Source organism: Anser brachyrhynchus (assembly GCF_964034855.1).
Source record: "Anser brachyrhynchus genome assembly, chromosome: 4".
NCBI classification, from domain to species: Eukaryota; Metazoa; Chordata; class Aves; order Anseriformes; family Anatidae; genus Anser; species Anser brachyrhynchus.
The window spans coordinates 2,465,858-2,492,468 of record NC_137698.1 but is presented as its reverse complement, the minus strand read 5'-3'; the positions used below and the strand labels follow the sequence as shown (position 1 = coordinate 2,492,468).

General features: G+C 40.9%; 1 protein-coding gene across 25 annotated transcripts in view; it reads right to left on the bottom strand.

The window, feature by feature from the left end:
• CAMK2D (calcium/calmodulin dependent protein kinase II delta) overlaps window positions 1-15,796 on the bottom strand; it is a 167,024-nt gene extending 151,228 nt beyond the window's left edge. For 5 of the 25 annotated variants that reach the window (XM_080591267.1, XM_080591271.1, XM_080591272.1 and 2 more), the window contains exons 1-2: window positions 15,181-15,786; window positions 14,577-14,671 (exon numbers count right to left, since the gene is read on the bottom strand). In XM_080591267.1, the coding sequence (XP_080447393.1) occupies window positions 14,577-14,671; window positions 15,181-15,248 (163 nt within the window). In that variant the 5' untranslated portion in view covers window positions 15,249-15,786. Of the gene's footprint in view, window positions 1-14,576; window positions 14,672-15,180 lie in introns of all 25 variants that reach the window. The other 20 variants (XM_080591259.1, XM_080591256.1, XM_080591266.1 and 17 more) reach the window with 10 other exon arrangements.
• Window positions 15,797-26,611: the final 10,815 nt, after the last annotated feature.

Genomic DNA, 26,611 nt, shown 5'->3' with positions numbered 1-26,611 from the left:
GAGCCCTCAGGACACCAACAGATCCCAGCTGGCCACACATACTGGTTTGATGTGATCAGGGATAGGTTAAAACAAATTCAGAAAGAATAATTAAAATTTAAGCAGTATGGGTTTCTGTTAAGAATGGGCAAATGTGACCATGAAAGAAAACTGACCTTCAGAAAACACTGACACATGCTAAGGCTAAGTTTACAGTATTAGTGCAGACTTGAGTTCAAGGAATGAGTGTTAAATAAGAACACAGTAAATCTAAATTCAGAAACACACTTGTAGTTAGTTCTACAACTGTAAGAGCTCTGGTATAAGCATACAATTTGCAGTGTTACTAACTGCACATTTAAGGTGCTTAAATGCTGTACCTGAAATTATTTTAGTCAAAACATATGTGAGAATTGAAATATATCCAAACCTAAGCATGTTAAATTCACGTAAACATTTATTTTAAATAAGGCTTTTCTGACACTAACTACAAGATCTTTTCTAACACAGAAAAGGAAAATACTTCAAGGAAAAACAGGAAAAAGACAGGGTATTAAGTAATCAGATTACCTTGTAATGAGGTTATAAGGCCCCCATCTCATAAAGAGGTTTAGTAACAATTTCAATCCAAAACCAAACAAAAACCGTAACAACAAAACACCAAACCTGGAAATGCCAAGCTCAGAGGACTACTTTATAAGCCTTTTCAAGCATGGGATACCTGCAAACCATGGTTCTCAAACTAGGAGCTATTTAACACCTTAACAAAATTAGTAGAATAAGTTTGCCCGAGAAGGATGTATGAATAGCACAGAATCTGAAACTATCTGTATCCTTCTATTACCTCACCAGAAGTTGCTAAGGATACAGGTACTAGACTAAACATGATCAGGTTACAGCACTTGAAGAAAATTATTGCCCATGAGTGCAATTTCCTGACTGCACACAGTTAAGGCTGCCACAGTTGCAAAATAAAACACGTTACCTTAAACATCGTCTACTGAGGTTCTTAGACCAATGCCACATGCACAGCTTCTTCGGCATTCCTTCATACACTCTCTTCTTGGCACAGAAACAATCATTACATTAAGAACATGGAAAAAAATACCATCAAAGACCTACCTAAAATATCAAATGCAAGTGCTTGCATTCTGTGCAAGCAGGCAAGACCAAAAACACGTTTATTCTGCAAATATCTAAAATTCACATGGATAGTTTTATATAGCTATGTATCAGTGGCATGAAAACCTAGTGAACCTTCTGGGTAAAAACTAGCAGTAGAATTCCCAAAGGAGTTGACAATGCCTGCTTAATAAACAATTTCTGCAGGCTGGTTTGTTTTACACACCTCCCTTGATTTGGGGGTGTGTTTTGAGTAAACTGGTAGGTGTTGTATATATTCTTATGCTGAAAATACACTAATATAATACAACCAAAAAGAAACTTTTTTCCTTCCAGTCACAGCCCAGATTATTCAGTAACTGTGCTATGAAATATTGGATTCAGTTAGGTCAATTTTAGATAACTGACCTTCAGTGAGTTGCTAAGACTTCCACATATAATGAAATTAGGTATATAGCTTTGCTCACATTCCCACAGTCCTGTTTTATACGCAGAATTTGCATGGTCTGCTCAATACTTAAGAGATGTAAAGAATATGAATCTGGTTCAATTCACTGTTTTGCTCTCAAGGTCTGGTAATATTAACAATTACTTGGTTACTAAAGGACTCAGTGCTAATTCTAAGTCACCATAGGCTTGTTTCACAGCTCTGTTTTGTATTTCGATACTGCAGTCAAGCTACTCTCCCTTTTTCCCCGTCTGTAAAAATACATCCTGTAGCTTGTAACATGTCCTACAAGGAAACATTAGTCTTTGTACAGATCTCTTTCCCTTCCTCCTCCTCTATAAGGATCATCTGGGACAGTGAGAATCTCAACAGACTAATCAAAACATTTTACCGAAAATAATGGGAGTTGGTTGTTTTGCTTTTTAATGTCTAGCATCATTATTATTAGATTTATTAGACAACAAACCCAATGTCAAGGGAATCACTCTTCTACTACTAGAAACTGAAATCAATTGACCTATAAATATTTACAAAAGCAAGTAAGCTTAATACTCCATCCATTTAAATACATACATCCCATATTAAAAATAAAAGATTTTCAAGCTTAAAAAAAAAGCAAACAGCATATCACTTTAATATCACTTCATGTGAAGCCTTCAAGTTTGTTATTACTAAATATTTTTTTGTTTGAAAACTTGTTTCATAGCTTTTAATTAAAAGACTGTTTTTCTGTATAGGAAAGTAAATGTGACGTACGCAACCCAAGCACCGATGTCATGAATGCTTACACGTTAACAATATTATGTTAGTTGTCACGTTGATCTCTATTGCTAAACAAACACCCTGGTTCATTTACATAAAACTACCTTACTTACAAGATCAAATTGCAGAGCCTTGATACAATTACAATAAACATTTCTGTTCAAAAAAAAAAACCAAAAAAACACCACAGTTCAAACTTTTATAACCAGCTAACTAGCCCACTTGCCAGAAGCTCTAGGTATATTTTATGCTAGAGCTGGAACTGACACTGAGCGGCCAGCTCTCCCATGGGAAGTAGAGGGCAGTGAGGTGCCTCACTCGACCCAGTCTCTGCCAGCCCCGCTCGGAGCGAACACTCCAGCAGTGTTACTTCTAAGAAAATAATGGACTTGCAATGCACTTAAAAAAAAAAAAAAAAAGGAAAAAATCCCACCAAAACCCCACACCTTAAAATCCACACTGGGCTAATTAGGCATTTTTTACACACTACATTTTATTGACTGAACCATTCAACAATTAGCAACACTGTGAAATTAAGTTTCAATGTAGGGTGTGAATCAAGACAACTTTTTTCTTTAAAAAATAAAAACTATGCTGTTTTAAGTACACTTACAGAGTTTGTCTTCATGTTCTTCAGCTGTTATGTTAAATAGATGAGCATCTGTGGTTGCAGAAACAAAAGTCAACGCTCAACAAAAACTATTCCCAATTTAGCTTCATTTCATGTAGCTATTTTCACAGCAGTTTCCACTCGACCTTGCACAGAGGTGAAAGTAATGGCAGGCTGTAGAAAGCTATTATGTCAGAAACTGAATAACATTCCTGTGATGGAAAGAACTAGTTTTTGACCTAGCTCTCAAATACTCATGATCTTGAGAAATAGCATTTTTTTTTTTTAAAAAGCATCTACCTATATCAATGCATATCAGTTACCTGTTGTGTACAGGAAGACATTTAAAACATTCTGTGGATTTTCCAAGCAAGAATCAATGACTCCTGCAAGGGTCAAATCCTTAAAATGTAGAAAAAAGAAAATGTGAAATCTAGGGATTAGTGAAAAAGGAGATTTCCTACCAATTTCAAAGCAACTCTTGGTAACTGGTAAAAGGGGTGACAGAAAGCATGGTGATGAAAGGGAACACTGAAGTGAAATTGCTAAAAAAGTTCCTACAAATACAAATCTCTGAATCCACCTTAACATTCTGTATGCTCCATTACTAAGGTGAACAAGCACAACAACTGCAGAAAGAAGGACTATATTAACACACAGTAGGAACTGGATTAGTCCAAAGACTGAAATCATAAGAAGTGGGAGAAAATTCAATAGCAAGAAGCTCAGACCGTCAGTTCGTATTCTGGGGACTAAACATTGTGCTATTACGGGGAGTGCTCATCAGCTTCAGGGAAAAAGAGATGAACAACAAGGGATCCCTACACCAGGAGAACGACACAAAGCACCACCAAGGTACATCTGCCAAATGCATCTGTGAACACAAGTCCTGGCGTTTACCAGACAAGATTCTCCCATGGAGATACAGGTGATTACTCAAGCCACTCATGAGACCTCACCTGAATACACACACGAGGTCAACTCCAACCCCCTGTTCCAAATATCCGTACACAGAAGTTAGCGTAGAACAGAGCACATGTAAAAAGAATGGCTCCGGAAATGGCAAGTCTATCCTACAGCAGGAAGCTAAAGCAAAGTGGCTGTTAAGGAAAGAAAGAATGGAAACAAGAGAGCCCTTCAGAAATACACAGATGAAAGATGAAGAATTCTCTGAAGGACAATATAGGCACAGACAACAAACACCATCACGAATACATTTGAGCTATAAAAGACTTCTAACTGAAAGTTAGAAGTACTAAATTATCTCTTCAGTAAAGCAAAAAGGAATAAGCCCCTCAGCTCCCCAGTTGAGACAGAGCTTGATTACTTAATGAGATGGTTTACTCTGCTGAAGGACTCAACTTCACTTCAGATATCACTTCAATTCTATTCCTTGTTTTTTTTCCAGCCCCATGTGGTCTGATGCTCATGTTTTCTCATCCTGTAGAAGTCTGTGGAAAAAAGTGCTTTGAAAGTACAAGGTATCTGTTTTAGCTAGACTCAATCTGTCACTTGGAACAGGGAAAACAAAAACAGACCACCGATAAAAAAAATCTGAAAAAAAAAGTGGGACTTTCATTTGGAGTATTGCTAAATGACCAATTCCTACCATTCGAAACTTTCTTCCAGCCTCATTCAGTTTAAGCAAAAAGACAGTTGGGGATGGAGAAAAATCAATCATATTTATAGTGGATAAAATAGATGTTTCTTCCACTATTCTGTGCTTGAAGGAGTGTGAAAGCTGTTGAGATCTAACAACTAAAAAGCCTCCCTCCGCCTGTTACAGATTAGAAACACACTCATTTTGTAGGTCCTTGTCCATCTTCCCCAAACCATCTCTGATACCTATTGAGCTTACCACTATTTGTGCACAAGGCTAGCTGGGTTACCCACCTGACCCCCCAAAGATGTGAAAGGTTAATGCACATCTCCTAGGAAGATGGATGGAACACACATAAGCAGCTTCTACTCTGGGAAAATGAATCTCATTAGTATACATGTTTTGATTAACATGACATTGAAAGCAATTTATTACTTAATTTAGATAGATAAATCATATTAGCCACAAATAAACAAAAATTTGAAGACATCTATTCTTACCCTCATTACAAGTGAAATTACATTAGTTAATAAGTCTTTTAGCATGAAACATTTTCCTACAGCAAACAAGCTGCCTGGGTACACATAAGGTCTGCCAAGCCCTGCTGGATCTTTCCCTGCATCTAAAGTACACACCCCTGTACCACTGGCTTTTTTTTTTTTCCGTCCTTTTCCCTTCCTTCTGGAGTGAGCAACAAGAAATGTTCTTAATGTGTTAAAATTTACTAATTATAAGTGAGGAGTATCAGCAAGAGCACTGTGGAAAGATGCAGAAATTTAACAGAAAAAACTTTTTTTCCCCCTTCCCTTTTGGGATAGTGATACTAAAAACAGCCTTGGAAAAAATGCTTTCTTATGTCATGATCGGAAGGACATCGAATCCCACGTGCATACATCAATGCAATCCTAATCACTATTTCATAGCCGTCCATGCTGCATAAAGAAGGCATGTACTAATCAATCTACCTTACACCTGAGTTTCAGTTTTTAATTTTAAAAGCAGTATACGCTGTACAAAAAGCACCAAGAATATGATATTTACATTTTCTAGGCTCTAGCGTTTCATAAATAACCGGAGCATATAGTTTTGAGGGCTGTTTTCTGCAATCTCTTTGCATCTTGGAAGCGCTTAATATTTTTGACATCTTTCTATAAAAGAAGGTGGGAAAAAAAGTCTTTAACCCAGTTTTAAAAACCAACATTCAGCAGCACCCGGAGCTGCCCCAAGAGAAAAGGAAGGTCATCTGCCCTGTAGTTCAAAGTCTTCCCTGCAATGCAGCACCACAGCAACAGAACTCTGACAACGCTGCTTGATGTTTTAATTGAATATAAAATCTGTCTTCACATACTGAAGGATATGAATATAATCAGCCAAATGAATATGGCTTTGCAAGAAACCTCTGAATTTGGTGACTATTTATTCTAGTGAGCAACAGCCTGTTAAAACCATTCTTACAGAGAGTCTCCCAAACCAAAACCATACCTAATCCCTGGCTTGAAATCTGCTATGCAATACAAATAACTTCAAGGCCTCCCTTGACTGATTAAATCACAAACCTATCTCTTCAAGAGGTTAAAATTTAAATGAAAGCTTAGGCTTGGCAAATCCCATCAGAATGTCAAATATGGATATTATGTAGGAACCCCATCTGTTCGTGCAGCTACATGAATATGCAACGTGACTGTTGCTGCAACACTTGCATTCACATTGCGGAAAATTTACAAGTAAGCAGAAGCAGTTCCTGACTATAATTAAATCAGGAACAAAGTTCTGAAAACACATGCAATAGATTTCTTGCTACAAACACGAGCTTTGAACACTGCGGGTTTATGTTTCTCTTCCTCTCACGTGTTGAGATGATGAAACTTTACAGCAGAGGTGTGTTATCCTTTCCACTTACACTGAGGGCTGTTAATCTTCCTCCCTGGACAAGGTACACTGTTCTTTGCAGCACAGGGACAGGAAAACAAGGGCAAAACCACCCTCTGCCACATGACACTGCCCCTAATGCTGTACAAATCCATGTGCGTGTCTTTAATGGTCTCCAAGGTAAGGAGAGCTGCTGGCCACCGGGCTGGATGAGTTGTTCTGAGCACTGCCTGCAGGCAACACACAAAACAACCCTGAACCAACTTTCCTATCAGGGTTTGATATATTCTTCAGTCTATCTCGCACCTGCCAAAATTCACACACGTGCTTTCTCAATCCAGCAAGTATTCAGTTCACCCCATTTATTTTTTTTGCTTATAGATCAGGTGCTGAAATTTTCAGTTTTGCACATAAAAATCTCTGACTAAGGATGTCTAGTTCTACATTTATTTGCTTGTACGTAACTGCAGCCATTCTTTCAACTGCCCTGCCAACCATGTGTTGGCAGAATAAAAAGTGACACGAAGAGAGCATTTGGGATGAGGGGAAGGCTGTCCTCCTGACAACCCAATTGACTGATTTGGCTGTAACTGATCAAAAGAAACCACATGGCAAGTCATTAACTTTTTCAACAAGCGTGCTCTACATTCAAGGTGAAAGAGACTGCCAAAACATCAATTAATTCTGTTTTTATGGATGCCAGACATTTCTCTTGGAAAGCATCGCCAAGATGTTAGTTTCTTGTAGCAGTATATAAACTCTTGGGTAGTTGTAAAAATAAAGAGTTGTAAGCGTAAAAAGACGCCTCCTATCACAAGATGAAATGTTTCATCTTGACCAGCAAATATCCACAGCAGCACTTTCCCATTATTAAATAAAGTATATTGTTACTTTTTAATTTATTTTTTTTTAAGCCTGCATACCTTACTCTCCCAGTTTCCTGTGAAATACTTGCTACTTACAGCAGGTCGGGAATTCATGTAATAAACCCTACGTGAAATCACTAGATAGGAAAAGTTACTTTCTATTAAATACAACCAACCTAAACAAACAGCTGCACGGACTGATCTGTGATAGCTTGTTCGGCATATTAACTGCCATTCTCCAGACTTTAAAAACCTAATTACAAAAAACAAATACATGCTGTAGCACAATTTATGCTTCTCAAATTCCACTAAAGAGGCCCTGGATCAGGATAAAAGCTATATCAGGTATAAGATATATTTGCAAATTTGATTAAATTCCTTCTCTTCCTGCTGTGTATTACTCTTGGCTATAGCTCATGTTTTTAACCTGTGGCATGTATAGAAGCAACAGATTCAAAAGAAATTGAGTAAATTCTCACTTGAGCAGCATAAATCCAGCAGCTTCCAATCAAGTGCAACAGAAATTAATGGGACTGCAAAAATTTAAGTTTTACAACCCAAACAACCGAAACTCAGTGAATTTTACATGCTGATAACGTAGAGGACTATACTGGATAACAGCACAACTCTCTCTCCTGGAAGAAAATATCAAAACCACGTCACACAGATTCTCCACTCTCTCCAATAACCGAGTTTGCACAAACATGCACGCAAAGACATACACAGAACTCTACACATAGAGGAATAAACAGACAGATTGGATTCCTGTGTCTCTCCAAGACATAGCAGATGTTTCTTCAAATTCAAGGCATAATTATTTTTAATAAAGAATTAAACAAAAGGAGCTCCTGTCTTTAAGTTTGGTTTTTGTTCTCTATTAAATTTTTCATTCAACAGGTAAGTTATGGTTTTCAGACAATCTTTTAAAATCCCCACATTATCCTTACAAAGCGTTTGATAAATGTGCAGTAAACTTATCTGAAGGAGGAAGCTGGACCCTGACATAGATAAACCCCCTGAAACACTGTGGCCTACATTTCTCAAGAGGTCAAATGAAGGACACTGACATGAAAAGCAGTATCTTGGCAGTATTTACATTTCTAAAGCAAAATATTTGAAATTCTGTCTCAGATCTTCCAGAAACCAGCATATTTCTAAGTTGCTGTCAATAACGACAGATGTAAGTCACTTAAATACCTCAGCTGACCTGTGGTTTCCAATTGCAGTACACATAAACCAACGTTTTCTATGTACAATCCTATTTGCAAACAAACAGAACAATAAAGGTGAAGTGTTTACCATTCTGCTTATTTCCTTGTTTTCACCTTTGACCAAAATATTTAATTTGGAAGTACAATTTGGAGAAAAGTCACAAAACACTTCCAGAGAATACAGTTGCTCTCAGACCAGGAGAAAAGGAAAAAAAAAAAAAAAAAGATGAAAAAACCCCACACCCCAAAACTACTCAGGTTCAAAACCTGAATGGAGGTACGGTAGCTGAGTGAAGGCATTCAGTCCATATTTTCCCCCTATGTCTAGCTCTCCTCCCTCTCCTAATAGAAGGAATGAGAAGCAGTTCTGGAAATGCTGCTATTCAGACATGCAGTTAAATCTTCAGTTTGCAGTAAATGAACATACAAAGTAGAGGCACGTGTCAGTACCAGAATTGACAACTTTTAACAGAAAATGGGATGAAAGAGGTAGCCAAATAAATTCCAGAGAAATCCTTCGTTATTAACATTTCAGTGGAAGAGATCTAAAAGCAGAGAAGGTGTCCAGGCCAAAGCAGTGATGAAACACAATGAAAGAAAATGGGAAGCTCCCAAGAGAGGCAGATGCATTCAGCTGATTCATAATTATAGGCATGTTTAATAATCTTGTGAGTTGGAACAGAAAAAACTCTCCCTTTTTTCTTCCCTACTGAGCTTGGTCAAACTCTGATAGATGATGCCAATGCCTTTAACTCCCTCTTTTTCCCCCTGAGTTATTTTACATATTGGATTTGTGTCATGTTTCCTTTGCAGTCAATAGCTAACCTAAAAATTGAAGAGTGTGAAAGTGATCTGTAAACATTGTTTTTAGAGTTTCACTTCAAATTGCGAAGCTGCACGTCGAGGACATTTCTGTAACGTGTGCGAGGAGAACAGCACTGTAGTGTACTAGAACTCCCCCCCCCTCACCCCACCTCCCCACACCTGGGAGTCTTTTAAAGTACACACTGCAGTTTTCACCTTTTTGAGTACATACCTCCCAGTATGAACAGCAGCAACAAGCTGTAAGGATAACAAGAGTGATACATGCATCTTTAAGTTCTAATGCAGTTTATTTAAAGCCCATCAGTGTATGAGCTATAAAAAGAATCTCCTTTCCTGAGAGAGAGAAAATGAATGTTTTGCAAAAAAAAAAAAAAGAGAATTGATATTATAGAAATTACATAATATTTGCTATGGTAATTTATCTATCAACTACCAGAAAAAATTAATTTGAAATCTAGTGTAAACTGTTAGAATATTTTTCTACCAACTAACACTCATCACAATTAATTCCAAGTCCTCATTTGTATCAGTATTTGAAAGCTCTTCAGATTTCCACTAAAAGCAAGAAATAGCAAAAGCTCCAGACCTTTAAAACAGAATACCTGTTCAACAAGGAGAGAGCCACTAGATTGTTACATTACTGTAATCCACAATTGAAACATATACTTGCAGGTAAACACATAAATGTATCCACGTTAAGTCAGCAGATCTATGTCAGACTGAAAAGAACGGGGTGACTAAGCTGAAAGGACGGACAGAGCACCAGCATTAACACAGGGCAACCGCATCAGTAGGTAAGACTTAGATACTATGGAAAAGCATTGTAAAACGTACTTTTAATACGTGGAGGAAAGCAACCATACCGCTACTTGACACGTAATTAACCTGACAGACTGGAATTCTTGCTCTCACAAAGCTGAAATGTGCTTCACAGGCAACTAAATGCCCTCAAGGAGCGTACTGCATTTGTGGGAATAACTTCAAGTGTACTTCAGAACAGAAATTAGCATTAAAAAAATACATGCGTTATAATAAACTTGCACAGGTAAATGCTTCAGAGATTAAGATCTTTAGCTGGATTAGGAATCTTTGCAGGCTTATGCAAAACTACCTTCTTCTGCTGTAGAGTACAGGCAGCCTTAATACATCTTGCCTTCTGTAAAACATCTGGCACTGCCTAACACAGTACCTGACTGACTCCATGAAATGTTACTCTACTGACTCAACAAAAACGTTTTTCTCTCTGTATCACAAAAAAACATGCTGAAAAATACTACCCTGTATATTTCATATGCCATTCACTTCCCCCGTGTATTTTAAATCACTTTAGGGATCATGAGGTGCTCTACTTGGACTGCTTTAGACACCGAAATACTCTTCCTACAGCAAAAATAGTCAGTACTGCCACTAAAATACTGTTCCGAAACAAAGGGGACTGTGTGTGTGTGGTCTTCAGCCTCCTCACCCATGAGAGCTTGTTGCAAGGAAGTGCAATTGTCACTGTTTTTCTTTTTTTGGTCACAAATTGTCACAAAGGAGGTCACCTTTGGCTATGCCTTGCATACGCAGCCACCAGCTTAAAGGAAACACTCTCTTCTTTGACTAACAAGAAGATGCTGAAACAATTTGGGAAGTTTCCTACCGAGAAGGAATAACCATAAATAACCAGCAAAGCCTCCAAGGCTTATAGCTCAAAAGCTCACTGGAGCTAATGGAAAGACTGCTCCCTGAAAGATCAGGAGAGCAGCGGACAAAAAGGGATAACCTCCGGCTGATTCCTGCATTGCTCTTACTAATGCGTGTGTCCATCAACAAAGTGGCTCACGTTGCTGCTGCAGCCGTCCAAGGGCTGCGAGAGGGGTGTCTAAGCAGTATTTACAAAAGCACCCTAGAAAAGAAAATCACCCACTTCTCACAGATGCCATCAGATTGCCATCAAAGGCACGGGGCTTTTGGCCGCTACAAAGCAAATCTGAAGACGAGCAGTGGCAAAATTACAGCCACTCAAAATACATTAGTAACTGACCTTTTCAAGTCTGATTAGAGAAACAAACACTTTGGGATTTTTTTTTTCCAGTCAGAAGAAGAGATTCAAACATGTTAAGAAAATGGGTCTGTTCATGAAATTTATTTGGATCAAAGCCAAAAGGCTCTCTCTCAAAAAAAAGATAAAAGGTGTACAGATAATAACAAAAAATAAGAGCATTATTTTGCATTTTGTCCACACAGGGAAAAAGTCACCTCGCAGTTCACTTTTATCTACATTGCTTTCTACACAAGAAAAACAGCAAAAAGAAGCCTAAAACAATACAATTAAGAAACTGAGTCATAAGATAATTCCCATGACTTCATCAGCCAAAACGATAACAAACCCAGAACCGGCATACATTCTTCACCCTATTCCAAGTTTTCTGTGTGCTTGCTCACTACTGCACTTAATTTTACAAGGGTATGCTATGTAACTTCCCCAAACACACTTTTTAAGATCAGCAGCATAATTAAATCACGCAATCTTGTCTTGAACATACTCTATTGATACAAAACTAGCTGTTAAGTATTAAATTCATGTTAGAATATCAAGTTGACTCGGTAAATGTAAAGAACAACTCAGAACACAGCAGGTGTAAGTAACCGATCATCAATTTAAAGGCACAGAAGTTACTTCTGCAAAAACAGGGGCGCATAGCTTCCTTTTCCCTTCAAATTAAAACGAGAGCCTGCACCTCTGCATGCAATTACTCTGAAGTTTCCCTGTAGCTATGCAAGGAAACAGAAGAGAACACACCTTCACTGGCGTAAGTCTACGATAAGCTCAGTTCCTGTGTAGGAGGACTACTAGTGGAAGGATACAACTAGATCTCTAAGAACATTTGTGGCTGGGGTGAAAGAGTATTAGGGAAAAATATATTTTTATGACTGGGCTTTTTCCCATTAAATCATTTTTAATCTCAAAAGCACATGAAGTTTTCCTTAGTCTTGACTCCCCCGTATCACACATTGAAATGGCTTTTCTTCAATCTTGCAAGCAAGAAGGCTCAAACTTTGCATTGTGCTCCGAGGAGTTTCACAGAACCAGGCCTGTACACGGGATGCACATTTTCAAGCTAAGAACCTCTAACTCCGTTCACAGATGAAGCTCACCCAATGAACTGTTTAGATTTACATTATCATCTGTATTTTGACTAAGAAGTATGAAATGAAAATGAACTGCTACCTCATCATAAAGCAATTCAGATGGGAACAGAATGAAACTTACAATTTAGATAGTAGGTGAAATGTAACGTAAGTTGTAAGCTGCATAGCTGTTACCAGCCGTGGCAAGGTATCACAGTTAGAGGCTTGTTAACGTTGGGAGTTTTTGCACTGTAAGCGATCACCTTCTGCAACTGAAGAACTGCCTACTAGGAATCTGAAGACTTCTGCACCAAGCTTGTTCTTCAAAAGGTGCTTAGCAGATGTCTCAACAAAGTTAATGAATAATTATATTAAAAAAAAAAAAACAAATATGTGAAACAAAGATGTGAATGGATTCACTGTATTCATGGACTTGGCATCACATGTGTTCAGAGAGGAAAGGATATTTCACAGTCCAGTTATCAGTCTTTAAAGTATAACCCCTTGCTTTACAGGCTTACGTGTTAAACCTGTAGAAAAATCTCTGCTAAATTCTCACCAACTTGCTTCCACTCATGAATGGATTACACCAAGGACCAACTTCGTCCTGCCTGAACAGTCAGAGAAGTACAAAAATTGAAACTTGAGAAGTAGTACGTTGAATTTACGATGAATTTAAAGGTAGACTTAAGGTAGACTTAACATTTATATTAATTTGGCCTAGCTTTCAAGATTTTATCCCATTAGACATAAAAACTATGGCACATGAGTAATCCGGGGCTTATCTTACTACAGCTTCTCATATTGAAAGAGACCTTGATCTATAAAATCATATAGACCACGGAGATATATTTTAAGCATCAAAATTCAACAAATCATGTTATTGTTCTGACAAAAGAAAAAGGTTAATTTGTTTCAAGCAAAACTCTGAAAATACCTGATCTCAAATATCAGTACTTTCTTAACCTCTCTCCTTTTAAATCTGTAACTCTACAAAGAAGTATTCTCAATTTAAGTTTGAAAAATAACAGAAAACAAATCTGAAGACTAAAATTCAGCAAAAGGTAAAAAGCAAGTTTTCTCATCCCTTTCATCAGCTGAAAATAAGAGCATTAACGTGATGCTGAAAGATCCCCTGTGCATGCTGTTACCAGCACATGCCACAGTGTCATAGGTGGTACTTTACGTGTAAATCTAATGAATTAATTCAGGCTGCTCTTTACCTGCAGTGACTCCTTTGTGTCAAAAGCAAACCAGACCATAAACATAGGTTTACACGGTGCCATTGCTTGCTTATTCACCTCCATGTTCTTTACCACACCACAAATTCATATCAAAACATAGATAACGTTAACAGAGAATAATCCATAATCCCTGACATCCTGGTACAATCACTTTGATGTGGATTTAACAAGGAATTGACATATCACCACTGAGGCTTGCCTTCAACAGCAACAACCCACAGTACACATGTAATTCCCCAAGTATATCACAAAGACTTACGCACTGACACTGAAAATATACAAGAAACATACACGTTATGGGGAAAGTACAAACATGTGGTGTAGCAGGCATTACTGTTGGGCTGTAACAGAAAAACACTGTATCACTTAATCAGAATGAGTCGGGTTCACAAAGGGTTATTTCATAAAACGGTGATTTCCTTCCTATAGCATCTCATCACGAAGTTTATTACAGGGTAGCAGATTACACTTTTCCTCCTGGATTCAGATAGGCCTCGATTTTCATGTTTAAATGCAATGGAAGCACTGAATTCAGTAGAGCTTTGACATACATTTAAAATAAAAGCTGTCATGGAAACTTATTATTCCCCCCCCCCAAAAAAAAATCAGTCTGCAAAATGCTTCCAGACTGATGTTCAAGCTATTTACATATAAGAAAAAAGGAAGGAGTGCATTACTTTCAATTGCTTGAGAATTTGTACAGCTTTCCATTAAACACTTTACAGCAACAACCGGACATCTCCAGCGTCAATCCACAAAACGTTTAATATTAAAAGCCAACCCACAGTCTTACAAGGGATGAAAAAAGGCATGTTATGAAAATTAATAACTTTAATTATCATGATTCGGTTCGGTTTTAGCGCTTCCCACAAGAATGCACAAAACGGGGAGGAGGCACCATAAACGCTCGGTTAAAATATACCCACCCCTAGCCGAGAGCTTTTTGGTGTTGATGATTTTGGCAGCATACTCTTGTCCTGTCGTAATTTTCATACATCTCCTCACGACCGAGAACGCCCCTCTGCAAACCAAGAAGCGGACAAAGTGTCAGCGGCACCGAAAAGGGGGGCTCCCTGCGGATACGATGGCAGAAACGTTCTCACGAATTTCAGCGAGCGGCGTGACGCCGAAAATTAGAAAAATAATAAGAAATAAATGAGAAAAGACGGAGAAGGGAGGCGTTTTGGGGCGTCGCTTGATACCGATTTTATTCACCACAAACTCGGGTCGGAGAGGCGCGGCGGGGCGGCAGCCACGTCCACAGCCGGCGGGGCCGCCACACAGCGGGGGCTGCCCGGTGCCGGTCCCCGTCCCCATCCCGGTGCCGGTCCCGGTCCCCCCTCACGGTCTTCCCCCGCCTCCCCCCCCCTCCCCAGCCGGCCGCCAACATGGCGCTGGCGGCCCCCCGCCGCCCGTTAATGGCCCCCGCAGCCCTCCACCGACGGCCGAGGAGGAGCGGGGCGTACCCCGAGGCACCCCCGGGGCCCCCGGCCGCCTTACCCGCCGTGCCCCCCGTTTCCCCGTGCTTACTTCCCGAGCTCCTCGAAGAGCTGGTACTCGTCGGTGAACCTGGTGCAGGTGGCGGTTGAGGCCATCATGAGGGCGGGCGGCCGGCCGCCGGTGCCTCCGGCGGCCAGGGGCGGCGGAGGGGCTGCGCGCTGGGGCAGGGCTGGGCTGGGCGAGGCGAGGCGAGGCTCCGCCGGCTTCTCCTCCTCCTCCTCCCCGTGACGGGGCTGCCTCGGCGCTCTCCCCGCCGCCCGCCGGCTCGTCCTCCCGCCGCGGCTCTCCCCTCCCCTCTCTCCCACCCCCTAGGAAAAGAATAAATAAATAAAAAATATATCCGCGCAGAGGCGGCACCCCGAAACGGAAAGCAAAACCGGGGCTGGGGGAAGCGGCGGCGCCGCCGTCCCGCTCTCCCGGTGCCGTGCCTCCCCCTAGCGACCCGATCCCGCCGCCTGCGCCCGCCCCGTCGCGGCTCTCTGCTGCCGCCTCGCCGCCGATTCTCCCCCCCCCCCGTGAGCCGCGGTCCCGTCGGGGACGCTGTGGCGATGGCGAAGCGGGGAAGGGAGGTGGGGGGGGGCGGCTGCTGCACAGCGGCGGGCGGCGCCGCGCGCCCTGAGGAAACGGATGCACCTGCGGCCCGCTCCGCCTGACGTCAAGCACCGCCCCGCCTCACGGCCGCCGCACCGGCAGGGCGGGGGAGGCGGCGGTTGGGGCGGGGAGGGCGGCGCGCGGCACGTGCGGTGCGGCGCCGCTCAACGGCCGCCAACGGTCGCCAACGGCCGCCAACGGTCGCCGCCTCGCGTCGCCTCAGGGGCGCCACAGGGGAGCCGTGACGAGAGCGAGCCCCCGGGGTGTGCCCGGGGTGCGCCCTTTCGAAGCCCGGGGGTGTAATTCTCCTCACGTTCCCGAAGTACATGCTGGGGAATAAAGCTTTTACACGCGAGGTGGTTTTTTTTGAAGTGAAATGTGTGCATGTTGGCGTTCATCTTACCCTGACGGTTTCCTTTTTCTAAAATATTTAATGCTGAAGTAATGACGGCGGGTGAAGAAACGCCTCTTCGAACTACAGCTTTCTAGCCCCAAATCCCATCTCCCGACTTTGCAATTTTTACCACTTTAACAAAACACCCTCCAAATATAGCTACTTTTGCACGTGCCACCAATGCAGAAATTAATAACCCTGATTGCGTCTCTGGTCTAGCCTCTGCCAGTGATTATTTCCCCCGTTTTGCACAACTCATACCATTTTGTGGGTATTCCTTTCCGATATCCTCAGCGGTGGCGAGTTAAGTAACGAGTTAAATTAACATCTGCACAGCGCTTTAAACATTCAAAGCACCGAATATGTCAGCTTGCATTACAGCCAGAGCTGCGCTATGAAACGCAGCCTGTAGCATGTGTCTAGAGCACCGAAATCCTTGTGTTGATGCGCGAGAAGCCCCACATCGGAAACAGAGCCACGAAATAAATCCACGCAGGTCTCTCCCAAGTTCCCGAGATCCCAGAACAGAGACCTCATCGGAAGCGTTAAAAATCTGCCAGCTCTTCCCTGAGCTAACGTGCACGCAACGTGAGCGCGTGAGCCTGCGCGTGAGGGCGGTTTTCCTCCCAGCGAGGCAGCCGTACCTCGCAGAAAGAGCCGGCTTTCGTGGCGTAGAGGGGGCCATGGAGGGAGGCTTTGAGACGTTTGAGCACGCACAAAGCATTTACTGCCCGGTTCCTCTCCATGGGACCGTTATGTGCAGCAATGTGAGAGCAAAAAGACCAGAGGATGTTTCCATTCAGACCAGCAATTTACACTGGAGCAAGAATGAAACTACTCTCCCATCAGTGAAAGGAATGTGCATCAAAAAAGCATACAGAACAGTAGACTATTTCCTAGTCTCCTCTAACAAAATTATAACACGAGTTGTGCATAATTTTGTATAAATCTGCATAAATAACACAATCAGCAGTACTTAAACCCCTGAGTTGTCTGACGATTGTAAGTATTTACATTACAGGGGCATGTCTGGCAGGTTGCTTATCTCTGTATTTGTAGACATGCAAAAATTAAACATATTCCCGTCCTATCTCGTTTTTTTGTAATAGTGCATTCTGACAACAAGCATTTGGTCAAAGTATTTCTTATGACTGTGCCATACATTTAATTTATGAAAAAACATTAACATTCAGTAGAAATTATTAAAGTCCATTCACTTTCTTTTCTTGCCACTGTCTTGTTTAGCAATGACATTACAAGAATGCATGGTCCCAAGTGAGATTCAAACAAAAATTCCATTTATATTTTTCCCCACCTTCCCAGTCTGGGAAAAAAAGAAAAAAAAAAGAAGTCAGGAGGAGGCCAAGGAGTCCTAACAGAAATATCAAGCATGAAATGTATTATAGGAATTCAGGAAAGAAAATAATTGTTTACAGGATCAGTATCATAGGACTTGGAGATTTTCCATAGGGACAGATACTGGGGAAATGATGAATAGCTTGGAAACACTCCGTGGGGAGGCTTTCTTCTTGTTGCAACAATCCTCTCTCAAATGCAGCTCACTCTTGAGCTGAGGCAGAACTGGAGCTTGTAGCTGCCATTTAAGTACTCCATAAATTCTCCAAATTGTTCGTGAGCAGGCCAAAGCCTCCACAATGGCAGCCAAGGACCTGGCCCTCTAGGTTAACTTCCAAACCCTGGTTCAAGGTTGAGGTTTCCATTGAGACCACAGAAACAGTTAATCTGTGGTTAATCTCATGGATGCAGAAAGTTAGATCTCAATAATGAACCAAAAAAGGCTTTAAAAAATCCCAGAGCGTGTTTCTCTTCTCCAGAAAAAAAAAAAAAAAAGAGAGAACTGTAAATAGCTGAAGTCTATAAGAAACTGAATAGCTGTTCCTCTAAAGTTTCTGAAGTTTAACAAAATGTTATAGCTTCAGTTAAATGTTATTTAACTTCAGAATCTGAAACAACATTTATCGTAGCAAAGGAAATTGTATTTATTTTTAAAGTATGCTATTCAGCAAGGTCTTTCCTTTATATGGCTTCATTTTTAGCCAGCCAAAGTGAGGTTTTCATTTTATTTCTGATCTTGCAAATACAGATTTTCAATTTGCTTATGTTTTGAAGGAGTCACAGAGCTTTTGAAAGGTCATTTGTGTAGCCAGCTCATTATGAGCAGCGTTAGGAGTATTGTATATATAGTTCGTGAACAAATTCAGCAGCCATTTACAGCAGAGATCAGAAAATGGGCTCAAAACCTCACGAATCTTAGGTTTAGAGAAATACCTGTTTTATGACCGGATGGTTGTGAACTGCTAGCAGCCCTTGGTCCTTCCCAAGGTGTTATGTATTCTTGTGGCAAGGCTTTACTTTACTTTACTGCCTTGGGCAACAGACTGCAAACGCTGAAGCAGTTACAGGTACGTTATTGCAGTAAAGCTGAAGAACTGTAATTTGATCAATAGAGTATCCGTATCTTGTTGAACTGAAGTGCGATCCAGACTGACAGAAGTCGCTGATTAGTGAGCAATCACCTCCTTACTAGCACATGAAAAGTATCGTTGCTTTGCACCATTCTGGAGAGGCTTGCGTTGATAATGTGTGACACCCGTCTGAGAGGACCAAGAAGGTGCTTGTGGGCTGCATCTCACGAGGGAGGAGGAGGTGAAGAAAGCTGAGATCTGTGGAACAAAGCAGCAAAGCTAAACATTTCTGCTAACGTGATCAGCAGGGAGAGGCAGTGGGTAGGAGCGCAGTGGGAAAGTCAGAGGAGAGGTACTGAACTAGAAACAAAAAAGGAAGAGAAAGTACTGCTTGTGAGAGAGAGGAAGGGAAAGATGTTAGCAGAGAGAAAGGGGAAATCAGACCAAGGGAGCTGAGGCTGATGGAGTTACGTTGCTTGTGTAGTGAGAGATGAGAAGAAAGAGAGTAAATGAGTTTTATAATAGGAGTGGAGAATCACAGAAACATAACAAAAGGAAGAAGACAGGGAGCAGAGAGAGAAAAGGTTGGGTTTCCTTTTGTTTGCTTGTTTTCTTAAGGAAGGGCTAAGTAAAAGGAAATTGAAAGAAAGTAAAACAGTTGTTAGAGTCAGGAACTAAAATAATCGATGTGAAAGTGGACAGGAAAATGAATATGCAAAGACAGTGGGAAAAATGGAGAGAGGTTAATCAAAAGGTCACACAAATGCACGTAAACAGGTGTAAGAACAGAAGAAAGGATCAATAGTAAGAAATCACACAGGGTGAGGTACTTGGGTTTGCAGATCATTGCAATAGTTTTGTATTCCATTAGCTATTGAAGAACCATTTCTACCGACTCTGAAAAGGGTGCACTGCTGCCTTTCACCTTTGCATCTGGGTATGAAACCATCCTGCTTTCCCTCCATGACTAATTGCAGGCAATGCCGGGAGATGTGCTCTGAGGCAGCTGAAGGGGAGAGAGAGCTCCCCATCAGAAGAAAATGCAGTTTCTTCCCAAAGAGCTCTGCTCTGGGGTTTCAGCTCAAAGCCAAGGCTCAGCTTTCCATAACGACCCTTTAATAAGAGATTGCACATTAAGCCGTTTTGTAATCATGGACCTCAGTGCTTTTATATGCTGCAGAAAGACTGATTTAGAACAGGAGGCACGCAGCAACTGGGACATTCAGTTGCTCTTTCTGCCGTGAGACTGGCCTCAAGTCCAGTAGACCGGAGTGAACCAGAGGCAACAGATGTCAGGTCAGCACTAAATTATGTCGTGCCACATGCTGTACCTCCCTTGTTTCCTCTTTGGAGCTGTTGCACTTTCCTAAATAATGTTTTCAGCGGGCAGTACCACTGGTAACGTCACCTGGCCGGTATGGCAAGCTCACTCATTGCAGCCTACACGCTATCATTTCCACGCACTGATGAGGGTCCAAGCTGTGTCCTCATGTATTCACCTAGTGGGTTCACCTAGGAGCAGCTCCCACCCAAACGCCTGCTGGTCAAAAGCCCCAGGCGCTGAGTCCAGAAGCTGAGGGCCAGTCCTACACATCCCAGGTCTCCAGCGAGTTGTAAAGAGCCGAGATGGAGCCACTGAGAGACCTGATCTTTCTTGCTTTCTTTCCAGGGGAAGCTCTCTTGCTCAACCCCTTGCTGCTGCTGTTCCACCATGTGTGCGCAAGCACTCAGAGAAGTAGATCCTTGAAGGTTCCCCAAAGAAAATTAATTATTTCCCCATTATTTACACTCCTGGCAAGTACCTTACTACCTGACTATGGCAGCGTGCGTGCTCTCTCTTATTCTCCTGCTGGAGTGTTCCTGCATAGGATTAATTTACTCTTCAGTGAACCAGAAAGATGTTGGCAGAATAACTGATTTGATAGCTCAGTGATTCTGTCACGCTCTTGGTATGCAGGGGACCAAGACCTTTCTCTGGCCTAAAAAAGCATTACTTCTGACAGATTAGGAGACATTGCTGGCCATTTACCTTCTACCCCTAGAAGCACTGAAGGGAGAACTAGGTGAAAAATTAATGTTTTTTTCTTCCTCCTCCTCTTCTTCTCCTTCTTTCTCTGTCAAGGACAAAAAACACAGGCCTAGCAAAAATGAAATGTTTTAATTTATTTCCATCAGAAAAGGAAAAAAATGCTCTAATAAGATATGTTTCATCTCAGAATTTTAAATAATGTTTTTCTTTTTTTTGAGGGTATTTTTAATTAAAAATGTTCCTTTAAAATAATGCTTTCAAAGAGGGTTGTTTCTCTTAAATTCATTTCCATTTTGAGCTGAGTATTTTTTACGAACAGCTAGCAAATAAAATATTATTTATACAGCTTTTCTTACAAGGAAACAGCAGACAGCAATGCTCCAAGATTATACCTTTTGCCACTGAATTGCATGGCATTGATTTGAATGATAGATACTGGGGAAAAAAAAAAAAAAAAAAAGGATGCTACAGTCTGTGGATGAATTAGTCAACAGAGCAAGGACTGGAAGGTGAGAGGGAAGAGCAGAACACAGGAGAGCATGCAGAAGGTTGTTTTATCATACACTTAATGACTGAGACCATGTCAACAGGATGCCAAGTCAGGAATTCAGATCAAGTGACAAAGTCAGCAAACACCACTGCTCTAAGCAGGAACATTTTGAATCCTCAGATCTAACTAGAAAAGACCAGTGATTTATAGACAGGGTCCAGAATGCTTCAGTAAAGGTGTTCTAAGCTGTAACGCTCATGAACATTGCTGCATAGTTACAATATATTTTTGAAAAAGAGGAAGGGATACATCTCAGAACTGAGCCATTTAGCAGCTGGATTATTATTTTCATCATCAGTTACATTCCTCTGTAGGCAAATCACCTTTCCCTTCTGAATTGAATAAGGACTTAGCCTAATACCTACTAAATTTAATAGGTTTCTTTTCCCTGTTTTCAGTGGATCACCTGGTGAGCATGTTTAAGATAACAGCCTGGACATGTTGAACTATAAATACTCTTAAGCAGCCAGGCTAACTTCCAGTCTGCCAAGATTACTGAATCTCAAAAGTCATTTAGTAGCAGAAGACAGAAAGGATTTCTCCAGACCGCACTTCTCTTCTGGGCACGAGAGCCACAAAAGCACCCGGACCGACTTATGCGAGACCTCACTAGATTGCAGACTGCTTACACATATGTGCTACATACAAGATCTAGGAGCTGATATCCCAAAAGGATATATCAGGGTGTGTGCGCACACATATGCACACTATTATGGTGTTGTTAGAGGGTACAGTGAGGAACGGATAAGCACAAAAAAAGAAATAAAATTAATAATTTTTTTCAGACATCAAAAATAGCTTTGATGTTAATTTCAAGAATTAAATTTGAATGATTCCAAGATGCTGCTTAAGTGGCCTGGATTTTTGTCCCGATCAGCTGGCTAACATTATAGTTTATATATAATAACTTTCAGACTTTGTTGAGAGCTTCCAACATTAACAAAAAAATGCTCTGGTCTGAAACATACATGTGACAAATACAGAAGTATCTGCTACAAATTTCCCTGAAACAAAGATAAACCCAGACCTTATTAAATTTCTCCCCACTCCTCTTTGAGAAGGAGTGGTAAAGAGGTCTACCGTGTAGAAGAGCCAGCTCTGGGAAGATGTCAGGGAGATCCATCAGGTTGACTAAGCACCTCCAAGGAAAGGTAAAGAACAAGAAACAACAAAACGCATCTGGTCAGAGCGTGTAACCTCCCTACACTTATTTTTGGAAAATGGCTCATGAAATCCTGCCTGTATAAGACTCTAGATTGTCTGTATAAAGCTTCTGCTGACAATGCTCATTTCACGTGTACAAATAATTAAACCACTTTGGGGAATACAGAGATGACCAAGACTAGTAGATCAATCATTTCAGTGAGACACTGCTGCAGGGTCATTGCAATCTACCTTGCAGAGTTGCAGGAGGCTTCAGGCCTCCGAAGTGTGAACAAAATGCCCAGAAATTTCGGACGTGCTGTGCTGGAGAACGCAGCGCATCCAGTGGAAGCTTGAAAGGGAGCAGAAAAGCCATGCTGACAAGTGAGTGCTGGCTTAGATGTGCTTCTGTAGCTTCCTGTTACTGCTCTTCGAGGGTTCAGTTTGTTTGATTTCTGTGGTCGCCTTCCAAATGTTTCTGGAAATTTTAGCATCAGACTTGAGGCCTGTGTGATCAGTTTTTGGCAGGACTAAGGGTAAATATATCTGCCTCCAGAGTTCCCAGGGGCTTCTTACTTTTGGTTCAATGGTAATAGACTCTGAGAAATACATGCATTTTTTTTTCTGGTGTGGTAAGAGGTCTTCTTTTCATGTTATCTTGTCATATAAGTTCAAAAGAAATATATGCATCTGGAAAAGCAGACTGTGACAACCTCAGTATCTCCAAGATTATGAATTAATTGCACTCTGTTGATCCACAAGATGCTGCAGCTCCACAAGATGTTGAATGGGAGGAGAGTGAAAAGGAATGGTAAGAAGATGATGCTCTTCAGTTATTCCTAAGTCACCCAAATAAATGCCCGTTGGTATTACTGCCAGTTATCACAACGGAGGGCAACCCTTAGGCTGGGCTAACCAGGAACAGAGGTTCAAGGACGTAGAATATAGTTCAAGACATTTCATTTGGTAGAAATTGTGTGCAGTCATTTAAGTAGCGCTGAATCTTCACTCTGAATGCTTTTTGGTGATTGTTCTGTAAATACTTCCAGGCACTTTCAAAACAAATGAGGGAGGTGGCTGAAAGTAATTTCATCTACAGTACGTTTAGATTCAGAGCACCCTGCTAATGAAGAAAGTTAAAGAAGGAAATTAATTATAACAGCCCCTGCTCCCCACCACAGACACTCCCAACATCAGAGACTAAATGGCTTTCCAAGAGGAAATGAGGTCAGATCCAAGTAGCAATGAAGTCATTCAGAGCTGAGAAAAGAAACATGTTTGAATTTTAGGGTGAAAATAGGTCAATGTTGAGATTTTAGAAGCAGGACAACATTCTCAGAGAGGTGAGAAATGGAAAATATTTTGATGGCAATAGTTTGGACAGACTGAATGGAAGAGGGGAGAAAAGATTTGGTCAGAATAGCGGGGCATCTTGAAACAACCAGTGCATAGGCTAGTGTTGAGACAACGTTGACTGGAAAGGCTGACTTTTGAGAAGAACACAGTTCAAAGTCTTGTGGGGGGGTTAAATATAAGTGGAGAAGGAATGGAGTAACTGGTTTAGTGACCTAGACAGCAGGGAGTGCTAACAGTAAGAGAAAAATGAATAAGAATAATGGTACATACAAGTTCCAAACAGCTAGCCATCAGACCAATTTAACTTTGTCAGAATGCTATTTCTTATGTCTTTGCACATTGCACTCAGCATGCTTAAGAATACTCAGAGCAACAAATATACACTTATTTAATGGCCAGAAAATATCAAGTAAAAGTGATTCCTTGAATTAAGTGCAAATTGTCTGTGGCAGTTCACTGGAACAAAACTGTTTGAATAAGGGAAGTTTGGGTTTCCTTTCCAAGTAGAGTTACTTTGCAAAATGTAAATCAGTAGTACAAGAAACTCTTTCTTCTTTCCTTTTGGTTTTGTTATAATCATTTGCAAGAGTGCCAGCATTTCCCAACATTTCCTTACTGTGTTATCTCCAGCTCCACAGAACATCTATTGTCGTAGCCATCTTGATAAGGGCGCAGCTGGGAATGCGACCACTACGTATCAGCTGTATGTAACATGATATTTGTTCTCGCTGTTTATATGGCACAAAAGGCTACTGTAACGATCTTTATTGTTCTCTGTTTACAGAGCAAATTAAAGATGATCCCATCAGTCCTTTAACTTAGCTGCCTGCATTCTCTCCAGCCACACGTTTGCCCTCGTGTGCCAAGTGGCTGCATATTGCTCCCATTTGGGACACTCGAGGGCAAGTGCGTCCAGCAGCCCAGCCTGCAGCGTTCCCTTGCTTGCATGGGAGAGAGGAATTTCACAGCGAGACATTTGACCAAATGAGTGCATTTTCAGGCACGGGGCAAACCCAGCAATTTCAGTAATTATTCTGCTCATCATCATTATTCAGAATAAGCACGGATGAGCAACTGGATGGCTTACAGAGCAAGTGAAGGAAGACAGGCCTTTGGGTTACAGTCGTCCAAATATAGTCTGTGCTGACAGTGACTGAAGCAACTCTTATGTAATGGCCCTTCACCAACTGGAACAAAACAAGCCGTGACCTTCGCATCGCTCCCGTCAGACGGAAGGGAATGGCATACATAAGCCTCCATCACAATTAGGATTAATAGGCAGCTTTATTGGATGCCCACTTGGAAAGAACAAATAATAAATAATTAGCTCCTACAGCCACTCTTTGAGGGCGCACACATGCAGAGCGCGATCTGAGAAGCTGAGTCTAGAGCTCACTGGGTCTGGCTGGGATCGACATCCCTTGTTTCAGAGATTCCAGCACACAAAGTTGTTGCAAACAGCTTTGGAAAATACTGTTTTACAGGAAGGATCTTTAACTTAGCCTGGGTCTTTATCAGCGTTACAGCATTATCTCTCTTTCAGTATATTAGCACCAACTATATTGCACAAACCAGCAGGAACTTTTCACACTTGGAGCAGTTTTTTCTCTTGGAACTGTGAAAAATGATGTATGGGCTGCTATCATTTTATATATTTCAAGCAAAACTGACGGCCAATTGAGGGCATAGAAACCTGCTGAATTAGATTCATCCCCTTAATGATATTTAAGCTTTGGCTCAAGTAAATATTTTTCTAGCAATTATTATGAAATATAGAGTGATTCATACCCCAACTAATGATTAGACATCTGCAATATTTTTGCATAGGCTTTACGTATATCTTTACTAGTCATTTTGTCTGTAAATACAGATTTTATGCATTGATCACCAGAATTAATCAGCTGTCTTTTTTTTTTGTCTGCTTCTTTTTTCTTCTCAATGTGTTAAACACAGCTCCTAGTGCTACTTGACCCTGTGCTGCTTTTGACAAAGCTGTAGCTATCTGCTTCCCTATCCCGACTTCTATCCGACAAACCTTTCTGATTCAGAATTGCAGGGAAGTCTTTCCATTTATTTAAAAAAAATCACTAAAGGAAAACAAAAAATGGTATTTCCTGGATGATATCCTACAGAGAAGTAGCTTCTCAATTTCTCCATTGGAAAATGTTCTTTCTTTCAGCTCTTTATTTTTCCTCTGTGGTTCCTCCTTCCAAGCCCAAGCACCACAAAGGAGAAAAGAGCTTAATCACCCTGGAAAGCTTTTCCCTTCCAGCCTTAGTTGCTCTGTATTCACGACCTTGCTAAGTGTTTCTTCCTTTTCCTGGCAATACCAGAAGGCCTAGGAACAGGGTGGGTTTTAGTTTGTTTGTTTGTTTGAACTCTGTAAAACGGGTTCCCAAAATATCATCAAAATGATCTCACAAACACATAACCTATTTCTCCATGCAAACAAGTAGTCTGGCTCCAAAATTATCAGTGAAAATTACTCCTCCAAAGGTTCTAGCTGTCAATTCTCTTTTCTCACATGAATTTGGTCATTGGCATAACATTCCAGGAATCGCTTAAAATATGGTCCAGCACATGAAATAAAGTATGTAAACCAAGCAGGAAGTGGCAATAGACATCAATAGACGACAGATAGGAAGAAATTATATGCACTTACCAATGAGAGAGCTCAGTTTGTCATACACCAGGAAAAACATCGATCAGCTGTATATACAGAGAGCTGTTTGTAGCTAAACGTACTATCATCATTGCTCAATGCAGGTGGCATTAATCTTGGAGAAAGATAAGCAATGCAAATGGTGGAAAACCACTATTTCAGAGGGAAAAAATGCATGTCAGATGTAGGAATTTTTTAAACATCATTTAAAGGTAACGTGCAAATATTTTAAGGTATTTAAAATGTAAATAGCATGTAAAGATTTACACAGTATTTAAATTATTTTTAAAGGTTTTGAAGTATTTTTAAA